The sequence below is a fragment of the Pseudophryne corroboree genome, chromosome 1 (assembly GCF_028390025.1).
Source record: "Pseudophryne corroboree isolate aPseCor3 chromosome 1, aPseCor3.hap2, whole genome shotgun sequence".
Classification (NCBI taxonomy): domain Eukaryota; kingdom Metazoa; phylum Chordata; class Amphibia; order Anura; family Myobatrachidae; genus Pseudophryne; species Pseudophryne corroboree.
The window spans coordinates 1,174,254,126-1,174,279,839 of NC_086444.1; the positions used below are offsets into that span (position 1 = coordinate 1,174,254,126).

A 25,714-nucleotide genomic window follows, 5' to 3' on the forward strand; every position below is an offset into this window, starting at 1 on the left:
AGGATCAAGGGGTGTAAAAGGATAGATAAGTATAAGCCCAACTTCATTATTTTATAAGTGAGTGTTTTTTTTGTGTTTTTGTTTTTTATCTCCTGTTCTGTCTGTCCTTCTTTTTCTCACCTTGTCCCTGTTTATTTTGTATTATCAATTACTGTCCTATTGTTGTATATTGTTTCTCGTCACAGCTAGGCTATAGTACTGTATTGTATTTAGTGATGTGCACCGGAAATTTTTCGGGTTTTGTGTTTTGGTTTTGGATTCGGTTCCGCGGCCATGTTTTGGATTCGGACGCGTTTTGGCAAAACCTCCCTGAATTTTTTTTGTCCATAACCATAATTTACACTCATTTTCAGTCTATTCTGAACACCTCACACCTCACAATATTATTTTTAGTCCTAAAATTTGCACCGAGGTCGCTGGATGACTAAGCTAAGCGACCCAAGTGGCCGACACAAACACCTGGCCCATCTAGGAGTGGCACTGCAGTGTCAGGCAGGATGGCACTTCAAAAAAAATGTCCCCAAACAGCACATGATGCAAAGAAAAAAAGAGGTGCACCAAGGTCGCTGGATGGCTAAACTAAGCGACACAAGTGGCCGACACAAACACCTGGCCCATCTAGGAGTGGCACTGCAGTTTTCTAGCGAGAGGATGAGTGCTTCCATCCTCATGTGAATCTGAACCACTAGCCATGAACATAGGCCAGGGCCTCAGCCGTTCCTTTCCACTCCGTGTCGTAAATGGCATATTGGCAAGTTTACGCTTCCCATCAGACACATTCAATTTTGATTTTGGGTCATTTTACTGAACTTTTGTTTTTTGGATTTTACATGCTCTCTACTATGACATTGTGCATCGGCCTTGGCAGACGACGTTGATGGCATTTCATCGTCTCGGCCATGACTAGTGGCAGCAGCTTCAGCACGAGGTGGAAGTGGATCTTGATCTTTCCCTATTTTACCCTCCACATTTTTGTTCTCCATTTTTTTATGTGTGGAATTATATGCCAGTATAAATAGCAATGGCCTACTACTATATATACTGCGCACAACTGAAATGCACCACAGGTATGGATGGATAGTATACTTGACGACACAGAGGTAGGTAGAGCAGTGGCCTTCTGTACCGTACTGTTATATATTATATACTGGTGGTCAGCAAACTGTGCAAAACTGAAATGCACCACAGGTATGGATGGATAGTATACTTGACGACACAGAGGTAGGCAGAGCAGTGGCCTACTGTACCGTACTGCTATATACTATATACTGGTGGTCAGCAAACTGTGCAAAACTGAAATGCACCACAGGTATGGATGGATAGTATACTTGACGACACAGAGGTAGGTAGAGCAGTGGACTTCTGTACCGTACTGCTATATATTATATACTGGTGGTCAGCAAACTGTGCAAAACTGAAATGCACCACAGGTATGGATAGATAGTATACTTGACGACACAGAGGTAGGTAGAGCAGTGGCCTTCTGTACCGTACTGCTGTATATTATATACTGGTGGTCAGCAAACTGTGCAAAACTGAAATGCACCACAGGTATGGATGGATAGTATACTTGACGACACAGAGGTAGGTAGAGCAGTGGCCTTCTGTACCGTACTGCTATATATTATATACTGGTGGTCAGCAAAATTATGCACTGTAGTCCTACTATATACTACAATGCAGCACAGATATGGAGCGTTTTTCAGGCAGAGAATGTATAATACTGGTGGTCACTGGTCAGTAAAACTCTGCACTGTCCTCCTACTATATAATGCTGCTGGTCCCCAGTCCCCACAATAAAGCAGTGTGAGCACAGATATATGCAGCACACTGAGCACAGATATGGAGCGTTTTTCAGGCAGAGAACGTATAATACTGGTGGTCACTAGTCAGCAAAACTCTGCACTTTACTCCTCCTATATAATACTGCTGGTCCCCAGTCCCCACAATAAAGCAGTGAGCACAGATATTTGCAGCCACCTGAATAAAACTGAGAGGACGCCAGCCACGTCCTCTCACTATAATTTCCAATGCGCGAGTGAAAAATGGCAGCGACGCGCGGCTCCTTATATAGAATACGAATCTCGCGACAATCCGACCGCGGGATGATGACGTTCGGGCGCGTTAACTGAGCAAGGCGGGAAAGTTCGAATCTGCCTCGGACCCGTGTAAAAAGGGTGAAGTTCGGGGGGTTCGGATTCCGAGGATCCGAACCCGCTCATCACTAATTGCATTACATATATTGTTTTTCTTTTTCTTTTTTTCTTCTGAAGGTAACAGGGAGTTAGACCTAACAAACAATATGGGTGGGGCTGTGATTGGGGATCTCACTCAGTGCTTGTTGTGTAAGATGTACGCACACCTGGAGCAACAATCCCAGTGTGATTACATCTGCACGAGGTGTGTACGAACGGTTGTCCTGGAAGCCCAGGTAACTGATCCAGAGCAAACTGTTACATGGCTGAGAGAGATTCACAATCTCGAGCAAGGCTTAGAGAGAATGGTGCAGGAGTTGCGGGAGGGGTCACCGGTAGATGAGGATGACCAGGCAGCTAGCTTGGTCACAGTTAGATGGAAGAAAAAGAGGGGGAGGCTCGACATTTCTGAACTACCAAACCCCAACAAATTTGCCCGATTGGAAGAGGATTCGGTGGATGGTAGTGAAGAAATAGTGAAGAAATGACAATGCTGGAGGAGATTGTTCCCTCTAGCAACCAGAGGAGCGGTCCCTCTAGGGCAGTTGGGATAGAAGATAATGAGGTTCCTAGTCATATTGTGGTGGTAGGGGATTCTATCATCACGTAGGGCAATCTGCTACCGGGACCGTGATCGCCATACAGTCTGTTGTCTCCCAGATGCTTGGGTGTGGCACATCGTGGACCGGGTAGATAAATTGTTGGGAGGGGTTGGGAATGACCCGGCGATCTTGGTGCATGTTGGCACCACTGACAAAGTTAGTGGAAGGTGGGATGTCCTTAAGAAAGTCTATAGGGACAAGAAACTTAAGGCAAGGACATCTAAGGTTATATTCTCCAAAATATTACCCATGCCACGCGCTAGTCCAGGGAGGCAGAGGGAGATTAGGGAGGTAAATGTGTGGCTTAGGGATTGGTGCAGGAAAGAGGGGTTTGTGTTCCTGGAACACTGGGCGGACTTCTCAGTCAGGCGCCATCTTTTTTGTCATGATGGATTGCACCTGAATAAGGAGGGGGCAGTGGTGCTAGGGGGAAGGATAGTTAGAAGGTTGGAGGAGATTTTAAACTAGGTGCCTGGGGGGAGGGTTTAGCTAGAAACTATGGGTCATGCAGTGAGAATAGTGGGGATGGCGGTAGTGAACAAAATAGAGGAGCAGTAGGGGGGAGGGAAAGAGCAGCTGGCAAGGGTATTAACATAAGTATTAAAAATTGTTATACCAAAACACTTACTAATAACAATTATGGGTCATCGTTGTAGCATAAAGAGAATGATGTCTCTAGCACAAGGGGAAATACTTATCTTAATTGTATGTATGTAAACGCTAGAAGCCTTACAGGTACAAAGGACAAACTAGAAATCCTTGCAACAAGCAAACAGTATGATATTATAGGCATTACTGAAACTTGGTGGGACGAATATCATGATTGGACAGACAATCTAGAGGGTTATACACTGTTCAGGAGAGACAGATTAAATAAACGGGTGGAGGTGTATGTCTTTAGGTAAAGCCGTTTTTTAAACCTGATATATGGGAAGATATTCAAGTTGGGACTGTAAATACTGTTGAGACGTTATGGGTAGAAATTGCATGCGGGGGTAAAGAAATAAAAAAGTTAGTATTGGGGTTATGCTACAGGCTGCCTGGTATTAATGTGCCTGATGAGGAATTGTTACTGATGTAAATTGAACGAGCAGTAAGAGTAGGAGACAAAGTAGTGATGGGAGATTTTAACTATCCAGAGATAAATTGGAAAAACGATTCATGTGATACTGCTAGGGGTAATATGTTTTTAAACACACTAAATGATAACTACTTAGTTCAATTAATCAAGGAAACAACTAGGTACAATGCAATCTTAGACCTGGTATTAACAAACAATGGGGAATTGGTATAAAATATTATAGTTGGGGAGCCCATAGGAAACAACGACCACAATATGGTCACATTCAATATCAGTTTTCATAAGCAGTCCTATACTGGCTCAACTAGGACTCTAAACTTTAGCAAAACCAACATTGACATGATGAGGGAAGCTTTAAGGGACATTGAATGGGAAATTTTGTTTCAAGGTAAAAATACTATGGAGAAATAGAATGTATTAAAATCACTGCTATTTAAAAATACTCGCAAATATATTCCCATGAGCAGCAAAAAAAGGAATAAAAATCCCAAACCAATGTGGCTTAACAAAAAGATAAAGGAACTAATGAGCAAGAAAAGGCGAGCACTCAAAAAAAAAGTCTGACGGGAATGCAGAGTTATTTCAGCACTATATGGACTGTAACAAAATATGCAAAAAAGAAATGAGTGGCTAAAGTAGAAACTGAAAAACTAGTAGCAAAGGAAAGCAAACCGAATCCCAAAAAATTCTTTAAATACAGCAAGAGATTAAAGAAGGAGAGTATAGGCCCTTTAAAAGATAAGTTGAGAGTCTTAATAAAAAATGATAATGACATAGCGGACAAACTAAATTAAATTTTTTCAACGGTATCTACAAGAGAGGACAAAATGCAGGGACTAACACACAATCTCAACAAAGATAATGTCCTACTGCTAAGTGCTTATTTAAGTGAGGAGGTAGTCTGTGACCGATTAAAGAATTTAAAGATTAATAAGTCACCGGGTCCCAATAGAATTCACCCAAGGGTTCTTATGGAGCTTCACTCTGAACTTGCAAGACCGCTATTTTTGATCTTTAAAGATTCAGTTATATCAGGTATGGTTTCCAAAGACTGACGTACAGCGGAAGTAGTGCCAACATTAAAAAAGGGAAGTAAAGCTGAACCGGGTAATTCTAGACCAGTTAGTCGTACATCTATAGTGGGGAAAGTATTGGAAGGTATTCTAAGGGATAGTATTCAGAAGTTCCTTGAAGCCAATAAGGTCATTAAAAGGAATCAAAATGGATTTGTGAAGGACAGATCATGTCAAACCAACTTGGCTTTTATGAAACAGTAAGTGCGAACCTGGATCAGAGTAAGTGGATGTAATCTTTTTAGACTTTGCCAAAACTTTCTATACAGCACCAAACATGCGACTTATCTATTAGCTACAAGAAATAGGGCTAGGGAGCAAAATATGCACTTGGGTCAGAAATTGGTTAAATAATAGGTAGCAGTGCATTGTGGTTAATGGATCATTTTCAAATTGAACTGAAGTGCTAAGTGGAGTGCCACAAGGGTCTGTAATTGGACCACTAGTGTTCAACATTTTCATTAATTACCTAACAATGGGGGTCATTCCGAGTTGATCGCTAGCTGCCGTTGTTCGCAGCTCAGCGATCAGGCTAAAAATCAGCATTTCTGCACATGTGTATGCACAGCAATGCGCAGGCGCATTGTACGGGTACAATGAGCATCGTGGGTTTGCACAGGGTCTAACGAAGATTCCAGTCGCATGGCCGAACGCATGAAGATTGACATGAAGTGGGCGTTTCTGAGTGGCAACTGACCATTTTCAGGGAGTGCTTAGAAAAATGCAGGCGTGTCTGGAAAACGCAGGCGTGGCTGGGTGAATGCTGGGTGGGTGTGTGACGTCAAAAGCCGTCCCTCCATCTTTAGAATCAACACACACGAAGAGTAACTACAGGGCTGGTCTTGTTTTGCACAAAAAGATTTTGCAGGTGTTCTGCTGCACAATCGTTCTCACGTCTGCAAAAATACACTCCCCAGTGGGCGGCAAAAAGGCATTTGCATGGCTGCTAAAAACTGCTAGCGAGCGATCAACTCGGAATGACCCCCAATAGTTCTAGAGAGCATGGTGTCAAATTTTGCAGACAATACCAAATAGTGTATGGTTATAAATACGGAGGGGGATGCTAAGTCTCTTTAGAAAGACTTAGTAAAACTAGAAGCATGGGCAGCCAAATGGAGAATGAGCTTTAATACAGACAAGTGTAAGGCAGCAAGTACACTGTGGTAGCAAGAACAAAAATAACACCTACATACTAAATGGGGTAATATTAGGGGATTCTGTACTGGAAGAAGACTTAGGTTTTTACATAGATAGCAAACTAAGCAGCAGTACCCAAAGAAGGATTGCAACAAAGAAGCCTAATAAGATATTAGCATGCATAAAACGAGGAATTGATGCAAGGGACGACAGTGTTATACTCCCATTATATAAATCACTGGTGAGGCCACATCTTGAATACTGTATACAATTTTAGGCACCAAACTACAAAAAGGATACAGATGGGTCCTCCGTTATCTTAACTGTTTTTGCGCCTAGAAGGAACGTTTAGTCACGCTAAGGCAATAGCTTAGCTTGCTGAGTTAAATCACGGACAGGCGCGTTAAGGCGATACTAGATACTCATCATGCATTATACATCTCCACCACTGGGTAGTTAATGCTCCACTAAGCCAGTATTTTAGATCGTATAGCGGCGGATTGATCTACCGCCATGGCAAATGGTCAGTGATGACTGTAATGTTAATAGATGTTGACCAATGGTCAGACGGTGAGAATTCTCAAAATAAATAAACAGTTTATACAAACACAAACAAACATGTTAAAACACTAGTGTATGCAGACGCAAGATTGTGTATGCAGACGCAACTAATTGTGTAAAAGGAAGTATGTACAATGAATAAACACCATGTTTTTGAAGTGCAAGTATGAGCATCCAAGTCCCCTAAGGCATAAACCAACACCAATGGGAAGGGGTCGCTCTTTGCAGTACTTTTACACATGAAATTGTGAATCTCTCATGAGGCGTCGTGGGCTAGTGATGAAGGCTCCCACCTCCCACGCTGAGGGTCCATGGTTCGAGTCCTAAAGTGCCATTTTTTTTAATGTGTTCCCGTGACATTCATTTACATATTATTATTTTTTCTGTTTAGGACATTCAATGTAAGGGTGCACACAGGTTTCACATAAATCAGAGTAAATCTGCAGGAGCGATTCTTTATGCTAAATGCACATACACTGCGGTAATGAGTATAAATTAGTGTATTCTGACGCAACTAACTGAGCAACACAGTAGTGTAGATCTTCGGCATTTGTGTATTGCACATGACCTGAACTCCCTCCCTTTCTACTGCATGACCTGTGCAGGCTCCAAGGGGGGAAGGGCGATGGGCTAGCTGGAGGCGGTGGAAAATACTGTGCTTTTGAAATGCAAGTATGAGCGTCCGAGACCCCAAGGCATAAACCAACACCAATGGGAAGGAAGTGCCAACCTTTGGGTGGGGGGTAGGGCGAGGCAGTGTAAAATACCGTGTTCAAAGAAAAGGTATAATCAAAACCAAGAAAAACTGACACACAGTAACAACCTGGAATGCCTGGAACGCATGACGTCTGAGATGCACGACGCGCGACATCTGAGACGCGCGACATCTGAGACACTCATTGCAGCTAAGGATGGTGTCATGGCTGCAGTGAGGGACCGTCCTTATCTCCTGGGAGAGCTCCATCTCCTCGTTTGCTGGCGGGACAGACCTCTCGCCAGCAACGTGGAAAAGATGCGGGCATACCGGAGGGCCAGTAGGGAGATCCCCCGGAAATACAATAGAAGGAGGACCGTAAGGTCACTCCAAAGGAGGTGGAGTGACCTGGTCCAGAGGACCCCAAGGCGCCTGCAGGCCATACTGGATTGTAAGTACAGTACATTACTGTAGATTGCTGTACTTTAAGTTACTGTAGTTACTGGTACTGTATAATATGGGCTGCTGTAGCAGCAGGTATCCGGTCTATACATCACTGTACCTGTGGTAAACAAATGGTTAAACAAGGCCCAAACATTAACCAGGATCAAAAGGTCAATTTGTTTTTTTTTTTACACTTTTCCATTTTTTTTTGCATTTACTTTCCATGTCAAAAGTGACACCATCTAGGTCGACACACCATGTCAACCTATATCTGGTGTCAACTAATTGGTGTCAACCTAGATGGTGTCGCTGTATACACATATGTGGTAATTGCAGTGTTTTGTGCAGTGTACAGTACATGCATTGTATCATATTTTGCAGGGAAATGTGCAGTGTATCGTGCAGTGTAATGTGCAGTTTGTCGTATCACGCAGTCTACTGTATCACATAGTGCAGTGCATGTGCAGTGTCGTGCAGTGCATCATGTGGTGTAATTGCAGTGTGTCGTGCAGTGTACCTGCAGCGTATTGTTCAGTGTATCGTACATTATCATTCAGTGTAACATGCAGCTGTAATTGCAGTCTCCTGCCTCCCACGCTGAGAGTACTGGGTTTTATTCCCAAAGTGTCAATCTATATTTTTTTTTCTAAGTTAGATTTGTGTTTCAGATAGTATTCTAAGGGACGTTACTGTGGCAGAAATTATTCTAAGGGACATTACTGTGGCCTAGTGTGTTATGACGTGCATTACTCTTGCATAATGTGTTATAAGGTTCATGACTGTGGCAGATCTCTACTTTGTGACGTAATGTGGATATACTACTGCACTACTGTGACGTACAGTATAGTAACCTGAATAAGGTGCTCTACTGTATGACACAATGTGAATCAAGGACAGTACTGTGACATGAATAAACTGCACTACTGTGACGTGACATGAATAAGATGAATTCAGGTGAGTGCTGCATCATCTGTCATAAAATCAATTTATACTGTAATGAACAGTACTGAGATGGTAAAGGGTGGGAGGGCCACATGTTGATGTGTGTCATAATGTTTATAAGGGCAATGCTAATGTGTGTCACAATGTCTATAAAGGTAGTGTTCTGTCTAATACCCTGGACCTACTGTACTGTAGCAATACTGTAAGTGTACTGTATGTCACATTTAGAAATGTGCCCCTTAAGTTTTGAAGACAGTACAGTACACTATGCCCTCCTGAGTGATTAGGTGCAGGGTACTAGAATGAACAATTCCATTGTTTATGATGTCATAAAGATGCTGTCAATGTTGAATTGCATTGGCTGTACAGTATGCTGCCATTATACTGTATATATATTTTTACAGGGCTGGGAGCATGACGGCAGAGAAGGCGGTACAGGCGCTGCCAAGCTGGTAAGTATTGTCAAATACAGTAGTGTACATAGTGATTTATACAGTGCCACCCCCCTGTCCTGACCAGCACAGATAACTCACTGCAATATGGGTGGGATACTTCCTGTGAGAACTGGCAGCCCGGGATGTTAAGATTGTCTGTTTACAAAAATAAATGTAAGTATTAAACACAGTATAATTAGCATTGTACTGTAGATAGCTGAACACCCGTGCTTCGCTACGGGATGAGGATGGTAAATTACAGTGATACAGTAGTTGTTTGTTCATTTACATTTGTTGGCAATCTAGTATCCTGATATACTCTGTGCTGCAGGGGGACCATGCTACTTCCAGTATATAACTCTCAGTGTGTGGGTTTGTGCTACCTGCATTCCCCTCCTCACATCATGTCACTGTCCGTGTCACATTCAGCCCTGTTATCACTGACATACTGTATCATGCATGTCATGATATAGTCTGTGCTGTTGGCCCACCCCTAGGGGTGCTAGAGGTGTCTTACCCCCACAGTGTTTGTTCCCAGCCTGTAAGTCATATGTGTACCGAGTATGTTGTAAATAGGTCCAGGCAGTCGGGAGTTATGCTGTCCGCTTAGATACTCTGTGCTGCTGTCTCCCCCCTAGGGGTGTTAGGGATTTCTAATTGTATTAGTTGCATCTGCCATGTTTTAATATGCTCCTATGCCAAATTTCAAAATCCTCACTTGTAAACTGTGGAAATGTTTAGAAAGACAGAAGGACAGATATTCGCTTTTATATACAGTAGTACATAATTTATACACTACAGATTCACTTACGGTAATGTTAATTTTTTTTTCACAGTACCACCGCCACCTGCCAGCACACATGCCCGGCTGTTGGTGATGAGGCACCAGGCACCAGCACAGCCGGTAAGCACACTACTCTCTGATTTCTGCTTCGCGTCCCAGTGATATTGTGTAACGAGAATTCTGGTGCGACTGTCATCGTTACACTACTGTCCGGGATACTGTACAGTACATGTTACACATTGACAGCTTCACTTACAGTACTGTTATTTTTTTTTCCACAGTACCACCGCCACCTGTGCACCCAACACAGGGCCAGAGGGAGGAGGAGAAGCCACCAGGCCCCATCTCATCCGGTAAGCACACTACTCTCCGATTTGTGCCTCGCTTCCCAATGGTATTGTGTACTGAAAATTCTTTTGTGACTTTCATGACTTGGCATCACGGCGGTCAGGATCCTGGTGCTGGAATCCACACACCCCTGAAAATGGCGGTGTTGATGCCTCGAATTGGGTGGGAGACCGGCTCCATGATTTATTTTTATCCTTTATTTATTGAACTGTATTTCATTGTACTGTACAGTATCTTATGTTACAATGTTATTTTTCCCCAGCAGCACGTGCCCCACCCACCCAGAAGCCTACCCCACCTGCCCAGGAGCTGGAGGTAGCAAGCTCCGAAAGTGGTAATCATTATTATTGTTACAGACACACCAGTTTCCTATAGTATTCCTGTCATTTTTTAAGGTTACAATACTTGTTATCTTTTATACACAGACCGCCTCGTGATTGATACAGAGGCAGAGGAGGAGGAGATGGGGGAGCCCTCAGGCAAGAATGGTAAGAATTATAATCTACTGTACATTACTCTACTGTACTGTATTGTACATTTATTTATTAACAGTTTCTTATATAGTGCAGCATATTCTATTGCGCTTTACAATTAGAATAACAGTAATACTGTAGAACAAAACTGGGTAATAACAGACATACATACAGTAGAGGTAGGAAGGCCCTGCTCGCAAGTTTATAATCTATAGGGAAATACATGTAGGCATTGATTCACAAGGATACAGTAGATGCTACTGTACCTATTGCATAATGGTCCGCCAGATTGATATGTTCTTAATGGGTTGTATGATATGATCATCCTGCAATGTTGTCAAAGGGTCAGGAGGGTGTGAGAGTAAAGAAAGAGAAAATATGTGATGTTATGTGTTCTGTACAGAGAGGGTGTAATTAGACAGGGAAGCACTGAAGGTTATATGGGTGGGTCTGGAATTTGATACTGTAGGCTTGTCTGAAGAGGTGAGTTTTCCAATTGTGTACCAATGGCTTGGGTTCGCGTGACCAGTGGTCAGGATTTCAGCAGTCAACTGACCGACAGCTTCATCCTGATTGCAGAAATCCCATCAGGTTGAGGTACGGTATCCAAACCCTCCTCCACTACCCCCTAACCCTCCATTCATACTCTGATTCCGGCCTCTTGACAGCTGCAGAATGCCGGGGTCATGAAAGCTGGTACAGTATTTTAAATGCAGGTACAGACGGTCATTCTACACTCCTACTAAGAATGTCTCTCTGCCTCCTGTACTCTACTTCCTGTAGCACTGTACTACTGTAAAGTATTGGACAATACTGTAGTACAGTAGTATTGGAAATAACAATGTAAAATTTTACATTTCTTTTTTGGTTTATAATATTTTTTTATATTCAACACAGATATCAGTTACGTGGAGTCGGGGGAGGAGGAGGAGGAGCCACAGTCACAGTATAGTAAGTACAGTACGAATTTCTCAAGCCTATTCTTAAAAGAATTGAACGAGTCCGCCTTTAATACTCTATCTGTCAGGGAATTCCAAACATGTACAGTATTGCCATTACTGTGAAGAACCCTTTTCGCCTCCGTGTGTGAAATCTCCTCTCATCCAAACTGAGCGGATGTGCACGTGTCCTCTGTGTCGATCTTATCAAAAACAGTTCCTCCGCAAGCTCAGTGTATTGTCCCCTTACTGTATATATTTGTAAAGGTTAATCATGTCCCCTCTTAATCTCCTCTTTTCTAATGTAAACATGCCTAGCCTAGCAAGCCTTTCCTTGTATTCCAGCTTCTCAGTCCACTTGATTAGTTTGGTCTCCCGCCTCTAAACCTTTTCTAGTTCCACAATATCCATTTTGTAGTATGGTGCTCATAATTGTGCATCCTACCCACCCTCCAATAGCCTAACCCTCCAATCATACTCTGATTCCGGACTCGGCATCCTGAATGTCAGGATCCTGACAGATGGTATTTTAAAGACAGGTACTGTATAGTACTGTACATCCCCTACCAATGGACAGTCCTTCTGTTCCTATTTTTTCATTTTTGCTATATAATATATATTTATATAATTTTTATTATATAATATATATATATATGTTCTATATTCAACACAGACATCATTTACATGGAGCTGGAGGAGGAGGAGACACAGTGTAGTAAGTACAGTAGGAATTTATCTCATCCATTCTTAAAAGTATTGACCAAGTCCGCCTTTACTACTCTCTCAGGCAGGGAATTCCAAACATGTACAGTATTGTTCTCACTGTGAAGAACCATTTTTTGCCTCTGTGTGCGAAATCTCCTCTCCTCCAACCTGAGCGGATCTTATAAAACACGGTATGCAATCGAGTCCGGTGTAACATAATGTGCATAGACCTCGCTTATCCCTATCGCCCCTGTGTATTTTAGCTAGGGGATTGTGATGCTCCTTCAGCATTGGCCCATTGCCTGCAAAATCTGTGCTGCTACTTGCTCTGTAGCCGATGGCCTCCATGGGGCAAGGAGTCACAGGCGGTAGCCATTTCAATTGAGTCTGCCCTGCTACAGAATTGTATGTGTACCGTATGGTGCATAGAACCTTAACAGTAGAACTGCTCCTGCAGCTTTGCCCTGGTTTATGTGAATAAAAAAAATAATAAAGTGTCTGGAAAAAACTAACATGCAGTCGTACTTTAGGAATCGAACCCGGGACTCTGAGTATAGGAAGCGGAACACGTCACCACTTTGCTGCAGACAGATGAATAAATCCATTGGTTTTGATTATGCCGTAATGGCTACGGGATTAGGACGCTAACATACTGTACAATATTCATAATATCAATAGGCAATAATGAACTTCTAACACGTCCATTTACGTCAGTGTACACTACTGGTTTTATGTTGCTTTGCCTGCAAGACTTGGATGCTCACATATTCCTAAAGTACTGTAAATGGACCATATATGCTGTACTATTTGCGTCTGTACTGTATATACTATATTAAATAATGCAGCATAATGAGACGCTGTATATACTATATGCAGCGTAATGAGACGCACTAGCAAAGTCCTTACTATATATTTCAGTACTGTATTTTAAGGGAGACCACACGCATGTGCAGTGGTGATTGTAAAAAGTGACATCTGGTGGATGATCGCAGGTATTACACGTAAAGGTAACGCCAAACGCTCTATCTGCCTCTGTGAGATTGGGCATGCCTCTCTGTGACTAGGCGCGCCTACCTGCGCCCCGGTATGCTGCGTATGTCCGATCGAGACTAACGCCTCAGCCAGTCAAGATAACGGAGGCTCCATCTGTATATCACTGGTGTGAAGATTATTTAACAGTTAAGGAGAAGTGTGATGTGAGAACTAAGATTCATGTTTATTAACAGACTATTTTCACAAAGCACACTGAGACGTGTAAACGCTTGAGAAATCTACATATCTATCTGTGTATGATATGCTGAAAACAAGGGAATAGAGACTAATTACAATGGGAAACAGTCAATCTGTTGCCAGGGATTTAAGAGTCGATTTCATTTAATTTTGTGCTCCTGATCATGAATATGCCATGCTTGTTTTTCAATTGGCTCTAGTTTTTGAGATATGCATATGTCTTTAATATTTATAAAAAATGATATAAACAATGTTAAAAAATTAAGTTATAAAAGATACCTTTTTTAATTCTGATTAAATTTGATTTGTAACATTTTATAAAAATACAGGCTAATTACTGTACATACATAAGTGTTAGTGTTGCGGGCAGTCCCTCTGCAGACTCCATCACTAATCAGTCATCATGTGACTATCCCACCTTCCTAGATATCTTTTTTCCATTACATGAATATCCTGGTGGAACCATTCACCCTGTTCTTCAATTAAATTTCCTATATTAGACAATAAGTGATCTAAATGGCTGTACAAAAATTTACTTTAATACTCATGTTAGCACCTACTTTGTTGAAAGATTTTAGCATGTTGTGGACTAATGCCTGATAGTTATCTGCCTTGTGATTGCCTAAAAAAATCTCTATTTCGATACAACGTTATAGTAACATCCAGCTCAAGACAGTGCTGTTCTTGAAATGTGGATGCTAAAAGCTCAACTCCTTTTTCGATAAATTTAAGTCACAAGTTAAATCGTTTAGTTCCTTTTGAGGAAATTTGTTTGGAGTCGAGGAACTTTCTTCAACTCACTTTCATCTGTATTGTCAATTAAATTAACATTTCCACATCATCACATTCATCTTCGCACAAAAAAACTGAAGGATAGTACAGGTAAATCTTTGCTCTGTAGTATTGTTTGCTTTGCAGAATTCATACTTGGGTATTCCCATTTGCGTTTCTTAAATTGATTCATACCCTTCACATTTGCAGCACAAAAATAGCAATCACTTAAGTGATCTTTTGGCTCACATCACATCATAGGCAGGCCGGCTCTATCATTAGGCAGCTTTAGGTCGCTATATAGAACAAGGGTAATGCTGCGCTTGTAATAAGCAGATCTTATGGATATGAAAAAGTGCGCTGCTGTCGCATGAAACGCGTTGGAGCCATTGGAGAACACTTAACTTTCAATTGGGATAGCGCTAAACACGGTCGAGCCTGGCCGCATCACGGACACGTCATCACCCGTAGCCGGAGGAAGAGACTGAAAGTGTGCGTTCCACAGCCCGCTGGACGTAGCGGAAGCACAGCATGCCTGAGCCCTGCCATCGGCCGGTACAACAGAAGCGGCTTCCACTTAACAGACGCTCAGTCACCACTCCGGATAGGTAAAGATAGGGGTAAGATCCATCATACCACTTATCAAATACCATTTGCACGGCTGCTAAAAACTGTTAGCGAGCGATCAACTCGGAATGATCTCCAATATAAGATGCTAAATATCTCTATAGGGCACAGTAAGAAATATATAATTAATTTCCAAGTGATACACTGGGGCATTCAATTTGACTGTATTTTTCTATTCCAGTATGCTCGCCATTCTAATATACAGGCAGGACAGAGATATGATATACTGTATGTATGGATACTACAAACCTCATATGTGTCTGACATGGCTCATAAAAAAGTATATCTATATAACAGAATATTACAGGCTAAGGCGTTCCTAGTATTTTATTATTGTGGAATTGATAGATATATATATATATATATATATATTTCATGAATGTATGTCAAAGGTTGTAGGATTGAATTTGTGTGATCAATGGTATATATACAGTACCAATCAAATGATTGGACACAATTTCTCATTGAAATGAAAGAGAAAGTGTGTTCAAACTTTTGACTGGTACTGTGTATATATATATATTTATATATATGCAGTGTATATATATATATATATATATATATATACACAGTATATATATATATATATATATATATATATATATACACATTGAAGGACTCCTATTTCTGACACATTTAGTGAGAGATACATGATGGGCTAATCCATCTAACATGTTGGGTAGGAAATGCCGGTGGTCGGGATGCTAGGAGTCAGAAGAACGACCATGGCATCCCGGTACTTAGAATCCCATAATTTAGAAGGTAAGTATACTTACCTTACCTCAATGCCCTTCTAATCCTAACCCTCCCTCCTTGCAACCTAAGCCTAACCCTTACCCTTGCAGCCTAACCCTAACCACCCCCAGGGGTGCCTAAACATAACCCCACCTTACTGCATCCTAACCCTAACACTCCCTTCCCCGCTGTGTAATTCTAACCCTCCCTCTGCACCATAAACCTATCCTCCAATCCCACCCCTGCAGCTTATCTGCCAGGTGGCCCAGTCCATGCTCGTTCAGAATCTTGGCAGTGAGTATTCCATGCCAGGATGGTGCTCCTTGATGGGATGCCGATGCTCGCTGAAACAGGTATTATTTTAGGGGATCTGATTTTCATCAGTGTCAGGATTCTTGCATCGGTATTTCAATTGCCAAGATCCTGGCTGCTAGGATCCTGACCAGATCCCTATCTAACGGAACAATAATTATCCCTGATGCAAGGATCCTAATAATATTTGTGTAGTGCTCCAATATAATGCAAACTTAAAATTTACTGTGAAAAGCCAATTGTATCTGACACATTCTAGTGAGAGATACATGGACATCTTTTACAACAAAAAGAAGAAACACAGTATTATGCACCTTGTGGGGATACCCTGAAAGATCTATTGTACCTGACACAATTTTAGTGAGAGGTACAGTACATGGGAAATTAAATGTATAAAGAAAAATGATATCCTACACCTACAAGAAATGTATTATACTACTGTATGTCAAGTACCTTTGTATTGAACTAAGAGTTTAGAAGGAGAAAGAAAACTCATAGTATCTGATTTGTTTCTATGGGAGGTACTGTCACGTCTAGCAAAGTTTGGGGATCCGGCAGTTGAGACTTGCCCAAGGAGGTAGCAGGCTGGGGAAGAACAAAATGAGGGGGTTGGATATAGTTCCTTTGCATGGGATACAGAGCAATGAAGGATGTAGGTGGAGTTTGAGAGTCAATGGAAAGTATTTATTATGTACAGAGCAGAGGTAGCAAACTGAGGTTGATGAACGGTGACTTGAGAACGTGGTCGTAGACAAAGAACTGTGGAACTGTGGGTGAGAGTAAAACGAGGCTGAAGACAAGAACCGTGGACTGTGACTTATGAGATGAAACTGCGGTAGAGAAGCTGAGAACTGTGGACGGTAGTTTGGGTCGTGACTGGAGACTGAGAACTGTAGACTGTGGCTTGAAAGATGAAGCTGGAGATAACGAGCTGAGGACTGTGAATGGTGGTTCGAGGACTTGGCTGGAAGCAAGAATCTGCGGACTGTGGCTTGGAGGACGAGGCAAGAGACCCGGGGTCATCCGTGCCCAAAGGGTCTTACTGAACCGGGTTTTCCAAGAGCGTCTCCACGGGCAGCAGCAGGCTAGGAACGGGAAAACTGCAGCAGCAACTGAGAACTGGGAAAGCAGGGTTAGAAGTACCAGAATACAGCAGGAATCCTGGGAGCACAGGCTAAAGCACCTACAACAGGGTTGTAACTTGAAGCACTGGCATCCCTGTCCTAAACCAGCCCCCTTTTATAGGAAGAAGTTTCCCTGGGTTGGCTGGAAAACTAGGAACAGGAATTATGTCAGAAACTTGGTCTCCAACATGGCGGCGCCCAGTAATGCAGACCTTTTCTGACAACATGCTGCTCACTGCCCCTGGTCTCCTAGGCAACGGCTTAGCGAGAGCGAGCTGCTGCAGCGGCGTCCCACCGCCACGAGCGGACCCCGTCAACGCCATTACCGCTGCCTGTACCCTTGAACCCAGCGCCGCAGCCCTCCACCGCCGCTGCCCGGCCGCCCGTGAAGCCCGCCCCGCGGCCCCAGCGTTCTGGTAAGACCCCGGTCGCTGACAGTACCCCCCCCTTTGCGGGTGGACTCCGGACACCTATAAGGTTTAGCTGGAAATTTGGCATGAAATATCTGAAGAAGTCTTGGGTCATGGACGTCCTCTGCCTATACCCAGGACCTTTCCTCAGGTCCATATCCCTTCCAATCAACTAGGTACTGGAGGCGACCATATCGTTTGCGGGAGTCGAGGATCTTATGAATCTCAAATTCGTCTCCTTGTATTGACTGGATCTTGGGTGATTTAGGTAGAGCAGCTCTGAATCGATTGAGTACCAACGGTTTTAAGAGAGAAATATGAAAAGCGTTAGGGATTCTTAATTGTGGAGGTAACTTCACCTTGTAAGCCACAGGATTCAAAACTCTTTCGATTGGGTATTGCCCAATAAACCTGGGAGCAAACTTCTTAGTAGGAACCTTCAATCTTAGTTTACATATGGAAACCCAAACCCGATCTCCCACTTTAAGACTTGGTACCGCTTTTCGCTTTAGATCTGCGTAGGTCTTATACTTCTTGGATGTCTTGAGCAAGGCCTTGTGAATTTGTTTCCAGGTTTCAGTAAATTGTCTAAGTGTTGACTCTGCGGCAGAAACCTCGAGTGTAGGCAGAAGTTGGAAGTCAGGAACTTTCGGATGATAACCATAATTAATGAAAAATGGAGAAGATTTTGTGGCAGAGTGATAAAGATGGTTATGGGCAAATTCTGCAAATGGGAGGAAGTCCAGCCAGTCATCCTGAGAGGAGGACATGAATAAACGCAGAAATGTCTCCAGGTCCTGGTTCACTCTTTCTGTTTGACCATCCGTTTGAGGATGATATCCTGAGGAAAAATTCAATTTCACGCCAAGAGCAGAACATAGGGATCTCCAAAACTTGGCCACAAACTGGGGACCTCTATCAGATACGATTTCCTGCGGTAATCCATGGAGACGAAAAATCTCTGCTATGAATAATTTTGCCAGCTGGGATGCTGATGGAAGACTGGCCAGGGGAACAAAGTGTGCCATTTTAGAAAATCGATCAACTATGACCCAGACGGTGTTCCGTCCGCCAGACACAGGCAAATCAGTAATAAAGTCCATAGAAATATGTGTCCATGGTCTTTGCGGCACAGGTAGCGGATGAAGTAACCTGGCTGGAGGACCTTTAGGACTTTTATGCTGAGCACACTTTGGACAGGCAGCCACGAATTCCTGTACATCAGTCCTGAGATGAGGCCACCAGTAGGAGCGCTGAATGAATTTGAGCGTTTTATGACCACCCGCATGGCCCATGAAGGAGGAGGAGTGAGCCCATGTAAGCAGTCTCTTGCGAAGATTTGGAGCAACGAAGATCTTTCCTGGATGAGGAAGTGGAGAGGTATTGGTTGCTAAAAAAGAGGTGGAGTCTAAGATGTATTGTTCTTTTGAACGGTCAGAGGGTTCTTCAGAACTCAAGGAACGAGATAATGAATCTGCCTTTTTGTTGAGGGATTCTGGGCAGTAACTAAGATTAAAGTTGAAACGGGTAAAGAAGAGTGCCCATCTTGCTTGACGTGGATTCAGACATCGGGCTGACTGTAGATACAGGAGGTTCTTATGATCCGTGGTTACCGAGATTGGATGCTGAGCTCCCTCCAACAAATACCTCCACTCCTCAAAGGCTAACTTAATTGCTAGTAATTATTGTTCACCAATAGCGTAATTCTGCTCAGCGGGGGAGAATCTTCGCGAGAAGAACGCACAAGGATGGACTTTCTTGTCCTCGAAGAGCTGAGATAAAACTGCTCCCACTCCTACCGTGGAGGCATTGACCTCCACCAGGAACGGACGACTGAGATCAGGTTGTCGAAGAACAGGAGCGGTCATGAAGGCCTTCTTTAACGATGAAAATGCTTCTAAAACCTCTGGAGACCATTTGGCTGTTTCGGCTCCTTTCCTGGTTAATGCTGTTATGGGGGCTATGACAGAGGAATAATTCTGAATGAATCTTCGGTAGAAGTTAGCGAACCCCAGGAAACGTTGAACTCCCTTAAGGGAAGCTGGAAGTGACCAATCCTGAATCGCTTGGACTTGTAACCGAGGAATGGAATTGTGGGTTCTTCGAAGGTGCACTTCTCGAGCTTACAAAATAGTTGATTCCTCCGTAAACGAGATAGAACTTCTTTGACTTGTTCTCGATGGGTCTTCAGATCCCTAGAAAAAATGAGGATGTCATCCAAGTAAACCACCAAGCAGTCATAGAGGAGATCTCTGAAGATTTCATTAACGAATTCTTGAAAGACGGCTGGGGCGTTACATAGGCCGAAAGGCATAACCAGATATTCTTAGTGGCCATCGCGGGTATTAAAAGCCGTCTTCCATTCGTCACCTGGGCGAATACGTATAAGGTTGTAGGCTCCCCGTAAGTCCAGCTTAGTGAATACAGTAGCTCCTTTAACACGGTTGAACAGTTCTGGAATTAGAGGTAATAGATATCTGTTCTTAATTGTAATGTCATTGAGACCTCTATAGTCAATACAGGGCCGCAGACCCCCATCCTTCTTTTTGACAAAGAAAAACCCCGCCCCAGCCGGAGAGGTGGATGACCTAATGAACCCTTTTTCCAAGTTCTCCCGGATATACTCCGACATGGCCTGAGTCTCAGGGAGTGAGAGCGGGTAGATTCGACATTGGGGAGGAGTCTTGCCGGGTACCAGATCAATGGGACAATCCCAAGTGCGATGCGGAGGCAAGGTGTCTGCCCCATGCTTACTAAAAACATCTGGGAAGGCCTGGTATTCTGCAGGGAGGCTGGAAGGACTAGAAGAGCAGAGAGGTCTTACAGAGGGCAAACAGTTCTGGAAGCAGTTTCGTCCCCAGGAAAGAACATCCATGGTTTGCCAATCTATGTGGGGATTGTGTCTACTTAACCATGGAAATCCTAGGATCAGTTTGTGAGAGGCTTTGGGAATTACTAGGAAAGAGATGTTTTCCGAATGAAGAGCTCCAACCTTCATCTTAAGAGGAATTGTACGAAGAGTGATAATTCCCTCAGGAATATGACTTCCATCCACAGCAGTAATTGAGATGGTACGATCCAAACGGACCGTTTGTATCCCAGATCGTTTGACCAGAGCTGATGTAATAAAACTTTCGGCGGCTCCGGAGTCGAGTAGTGCAGGGATGAGAAGAGAGGAAGAAGGAAGCTCCAGGTGGGTTAACAAGACTGACTCTTTCTTGGCAAGTAACTCTGAGAATTCTCCTAGCTTGACCTCTCCGGCACAAGCTGGGAGCAGGCGTTTCCCGGACGTTGGCTACAAGATTAAACAAAATGATCAGATGCACCACAGTACAGGCATAAGTTCCCTTGTTGCCGTCTCTGACGTTCCTCGTTGCAAAGACGTGAACTATTGATCTGCATGGATTCCTCAGTAGTTGGAGTTGATGGTGTTGGTGGAGGAACGACTCGAGGCCTGGGACGATCTGACCATGATTTCTCCATACAGCGTTCTCTGTATCTTAAGTCTAATTTATTGCATAGGGAAATTAACTTATCCAACTTATCAGGTACTTCCTGAGTCGCAAGGCCATCTTTGATTTTCTCGGAGAGACCGCTCCAGAAAGCTGCGATGAGAGCCTCCTCATTCCAGTTCAGTTCAGAGGAGAGAGTACGAAACTGGATCACGTACTGACTGACCGTACGCGTGCCACGACGCAGGTGCAGGATCTCCAATGAGGCAGCAGAAGTCCTGCCCGGTTCGTCGAAGATTCTTCGAAAGGCGGCTACAAACTCCGAGTAGTTAGACAGGATTGGATCCGACCTCTCCCACAATGGTGACGCCCATTCCAACGCTTGCCCAGTAAGTTTAGAAATGATATAGGCTACCTTGGTTCGTGCTGATGGGAAACTGTCTGACTGTAGTTCGAACTGGATTTCACACTGGTTAAGAAACCCATGGCATTGCTTTGGATTCCCATCAAATTTACTGGGAGATGGCAAATGCAACCGTGGAAGTGGGCCTGGCACAGGAGGAAGCGGAACCGGAGGTGCTAATGTGGGAGCAGCTGTAGGAACTTGAGGAGCCGTCATGGCAACACAGAGAGAATCGAGACGTTCAAACATACTGTGCATGAACTGCACAATTTGAGATTGTGTGGCCTCCTGCTTACTTAAGCGAGACCAGATATCTGCGGTTGAATCTCCTCCTGAGGCCTGATCACCCGTCAAATCCATTGGGCCAGTGCTTACTGTCACGTCTAGCAAAGTTTGGGGATCCGGCAGTTGAGACTTGCCCAAGGAGGTAGCAGGCTGGGGAAGAACAAAATGAGGGGGTTGGATATAGTTCCTTTGCATGGGATACAGAGCAATGAAGGATGTAGGCGGAGTTTGAGAGTCAATGGAAAGTATTTATTATGTACAGAGCAGAGGTAGAAAACTGAGGTTGATGAACGGTGACTTGAGAACGTGGTCGTAGACAAAGAACTGTGGAACTGTGGGTGAGAGTAAAACGAGGCTGAAGACAAGAACCGTGGACTGCGACTTATGAGATGAAACTGAGGTAGAGGAGCTGAGAACTGTGGACGGTAGTTTGGGTCGTGACTGGAGACTGAGAACTGTAGACTGTGGCTTGAAAGATGAAGCTGGAGATAACGAGCTGAGGACTGTAAATGGTGGTTCGAGGACTTGGCTGGAAGCAAGAATCTGCGGACTGTGGCTTGGAGGACGAGGCAAGAGACCCGGGGTCATCCGTGCCCAAAGGGTCTTACTGAACCGGGTTTTCCAAGAGCGTCTCCACGGGCAGCAGCAGGCTAGGAACGGGAAAACTGCAGCAGCAACTGAGAACTGGCAAAGCAGGGTTAGAAGTACCAGAATACAGCAGGAATCCTGGGAGCACAGGCTAAAACACCTACAACAGGGTTGTAACTTGAAGCACTGGCATCCCTGTCCTAAACCAGCCCCCTTTTATAGGAAGAAGTTTCCCTGGATTGGCTGGAAAACTAGGAACAGGAATTATGTCAGAAACTTGGTCTCCAACATGGTGGCGCCCAGTAATGCAGACCTTTTCTGACAACATGCTGCTCACTGCCCCTGGTCTCCTAGGCAACGGCTTAGCGAGAGCGAGCTGCTGCAGCGACATCCCGCCGCCACGAGCGAACCCCCTCAACGCCATTACCGCTGCCTGTACCCTTGAACCCAGTGCCGCAGCCCTCCACCGCCGCTGCCCGGCCGCCTGTGAAGCCCGCCCCGCGGCCCCAGCGTTCCGGTAAGACCCCGGACGCTGACAGATACAATGTTACTATAAATGACAAACAAAATTGGTATACACATGTCTCTTAGTATATGGCCAACAAATAATTTAATAGATACAGTTGTGAGTCCAACAGTGGCACTCAATAGAATTAGAGACATAATATCTAATCCATGGTTATAAAGACTCAATGATATCTGGCATTACTATTCTATCTACTAAAATAACCCTATGTTATAAGCCGCTAGCGGCGCATCTGTGTTATTACACTCCAGCAGCTACTGTAGATTCCTGCATGTATCCCTGTGTTCAGCCTCAGCTGCTGTATAATTAGTAGTTTGCCTCTGTGTGTCTAGCTGTCCAGCTGCATTGTATCTACTCATCAGGAGGCTTTGTTTTTCTGGCTGTTCTGATTGGGAGTGTCTCCCTTTATTACCCAGCTTTCCCTTTACCTTATGCTGGTTATAGGTTACTGTTCCTGTCTGTATCTGATCCCGGTCCTCGTCCTGTGGTTGTGAATTGAGTCTGTGCAGTTATTGCTGTCTGCTCCAGTTGCCAAGCTTGCTATTGCTGCACACAGTGAAATTCTGCTCTGAAGCTGGTCTCAGTCTCAGTGTCTCTGGATCTATGCTCCCCTTCTGGGTGTACTGTTCCGGAACCAGTTTCCATGCTTCTTCAGAATACACATCAGACAGTTTAAGCTAAGTCCTGGAATTTTACATTAGTTATTTTATGAGTCTGAGTTACCTCTTGTATTTGATTAATTATTTCATCCTGTGCATTGTTGACTTCATATACAGATTATATTTAGTTGCTTATACCACTCTGTGCATTGTTGCATATATAATCAATTGATATTCAGTTGCTTACATATATTACCCTGTGCATTGTGGCTTTCATATATATATTTAGTTGCTTATACCACATTGTGCATTTTTGCATACATTACAATTTTTATTTATTATTCATTATTTGTGCATAGTGCAGCTTTATCCAGTATTAGCTGTACTACTTATCATTCAGTGAGCTTCTCTCTAGTTTCTATTTTTGCCCCTGCTCAGCATCCTATAGTTGCCTTGTCCTTCTATAAGACCTGGGGGCTTCTGAGTACTGGTAGGACCTAATTCACCTGGGAAAGGTGGCTGCTATAGGTAAAGGTCACTATTGCAGAAGGCTAGAAGTCTGCTGGGCAAGTGTAAAACACTTACCCTGACACTCCATTTTTGGTAATATTATGTTGAATGAATAGATACAGATACAATAGATTTTCGGACAAAGAGAGACCTTGTCTGAGGAAGGTCCCCTGAGAATGCCTGCATAAAAGATGAATATGACAAAACACCAGACCCTGGAGTCTCATTTTCAATATAAAGTTGGCCAAGGCTCTCATTGAGAGCTTGCGGCAGGGAGAATGATCAACAAGTGTCTGTGCATTTGTCCATTGTTTTGGTGTCACCACTATCAAAACTGAAATGGAGTCTATTAGGAACCCCAGAAAGACTAATGTCTGGCATGGCACTATGAAAGATTTGGGGTGGTTCATGGAAACATAGGCAGAGAAGGAAGGGTATAATAAGATCCTATTGTGAGAGTAACATCTCATTCTAGGAAAACATCCAGATAGATGAGGCAACAGATTCCTTATGACAAAGGTGAGTCACCACCACTTTTCTAAGATGGGTAAATGTGTATGGGGCTTTGAAGAGTCCAAAGACTATAATCATTTACTGGTAAAGAGTGTGTCTCCTGAAGAATATCAGAAACCTTTTGTAATTCCGATAGACCTGTCTTGAATAAAAAGCCTCTTTGTGGACTTATACAACTTCTATTATTCCAATAAGAGGACACACTGTCCCTCTTTGTTTACTGAAGGGGACCTCCAGTAAACCTTCCATTCTGAATGTTCGCCTTTTTTAGTAACAGATGTAGGGCTTTGCATTCAAAACGGGCCTGTAGGAGCCATCCTGCTTTTCAACTGGGCAGAGTTGGGAAGATATGACTGGCCCAACCTTTATTGGTTTTGTCTGCTAATTCTATCTTGCCATGGGATAGTGCTAGGGACAATACGTCCAGTAGACGACTGCAATTTTTTGAGGTGGGAAACCTCTGGTATGGAAAATTAATAAGAGGTAGGCCTAACCCAATTTCTATAATATTTAAAATCCACCAGTCTGTGGTAATTTGCCTCCAACTGAAATTGCTTGAGAGAGGCCAAGGTGGGAATTTACCTGAAAATGACTTACTGTAACTTCTATCTCTCTTGGAGGGGTTACTGATGGAGGACACTCCACCTCTTGTGATCTATGTTCTGTAGGAGCCTCCTCTTGAGACTTTAGTGGTGCTTCTGTGGACTCAGGTCAGACACCTGGCTGTCACAGCTCGACCCTTTTGGGAAAAGGGCGTTCTTGAGGATTGGGGGCCTCTAACATCTGAAATGCATTTTTAAGCTTTATAACAAATCTTAACCTCATTGATGAACATATTACATGGACATATACAGACCTAGGGGCTAGGTTAGTTAAACATGCCCCTGCAAACCAGCGGGTTCTGCATGTGTTTGATATAAAATCAAAGGTTTGGCCGATCATTAAAGTGTCTCTGCTTACGGCTTTACATAGAGCATTTTTGGAGGTCACTAAGTAGTCTAAGATACCACTAAACTTTTCATCTTTTTCATTCTTGTCTAGGTCAAATAAGAGGGAGGGATTTTTCGGAGAAGCTTACCTATAATGTCACTTTGGGTCCTATCGCTAATGAGTGATCTAACTTCCATATCAACCTCTGCGGCAAAGAGGTCAGGGATATCTGGTATACCGGTATAATTATGTAGAAACATCTCATCATCTTTTAGGACAGCAGTGCTG

At 43.4% G+C, this 25,714-nt stretch overlaps 1 protein-coding gene across 1 annotated transcript; it reads left to right on the forward strand.

Moving 5' to 3' along the window:
* The first annotated feature begins 2,679 nt into the window (after positions 1-2,679).
* LOC135050885 (uncharacterized) lies at positions 2,680-25,714 on the forward strand. Its single transcript, XM_063957154.1, has 8 exons — positions 2,680-2,781; positions 3,454-3,698; positions 10,000-10,067; positions 10,229-10,300; positions 10,558-10,629; positions 10,721-10,783; positions 11,666-11,719; positions 25,538-25,714. The coding sequence occupies exons 1-8, from the start codon at positions 2,680-2,682 to the stop codon at positions 25,609-25,611; spliced, it is 750 nt and encodes a 249-aa protein (XP_063813224.1). The 3' UTR covers positions 25,612-25,714.

Excerpts from the sequence above, each read along its gene's own strand:
- LOC135050885 (XM_063957154.1), top strand. The coding sequence starts at position 2,680 with ATGACAATGCTGGAGGAGATTGTTCCCTCTAGCAACCAGAGGAGCGGT. Across the intron at positions 3,699-9,999 it reads GTGGAGGTGTATGTCTTTAG|TACCACCGCCACCTGCCAGC; the intron begins GTAAAGCCGTTT and ends TTTTTTTCACAG. Across the intron at positions 10,630-10,720 it reads GGTAGCAAGCTCCGAAAGTG|ACCGCCTCGTGATTGATACA; the intron begins GTAATCATTATT and ends TTTTATACACAG.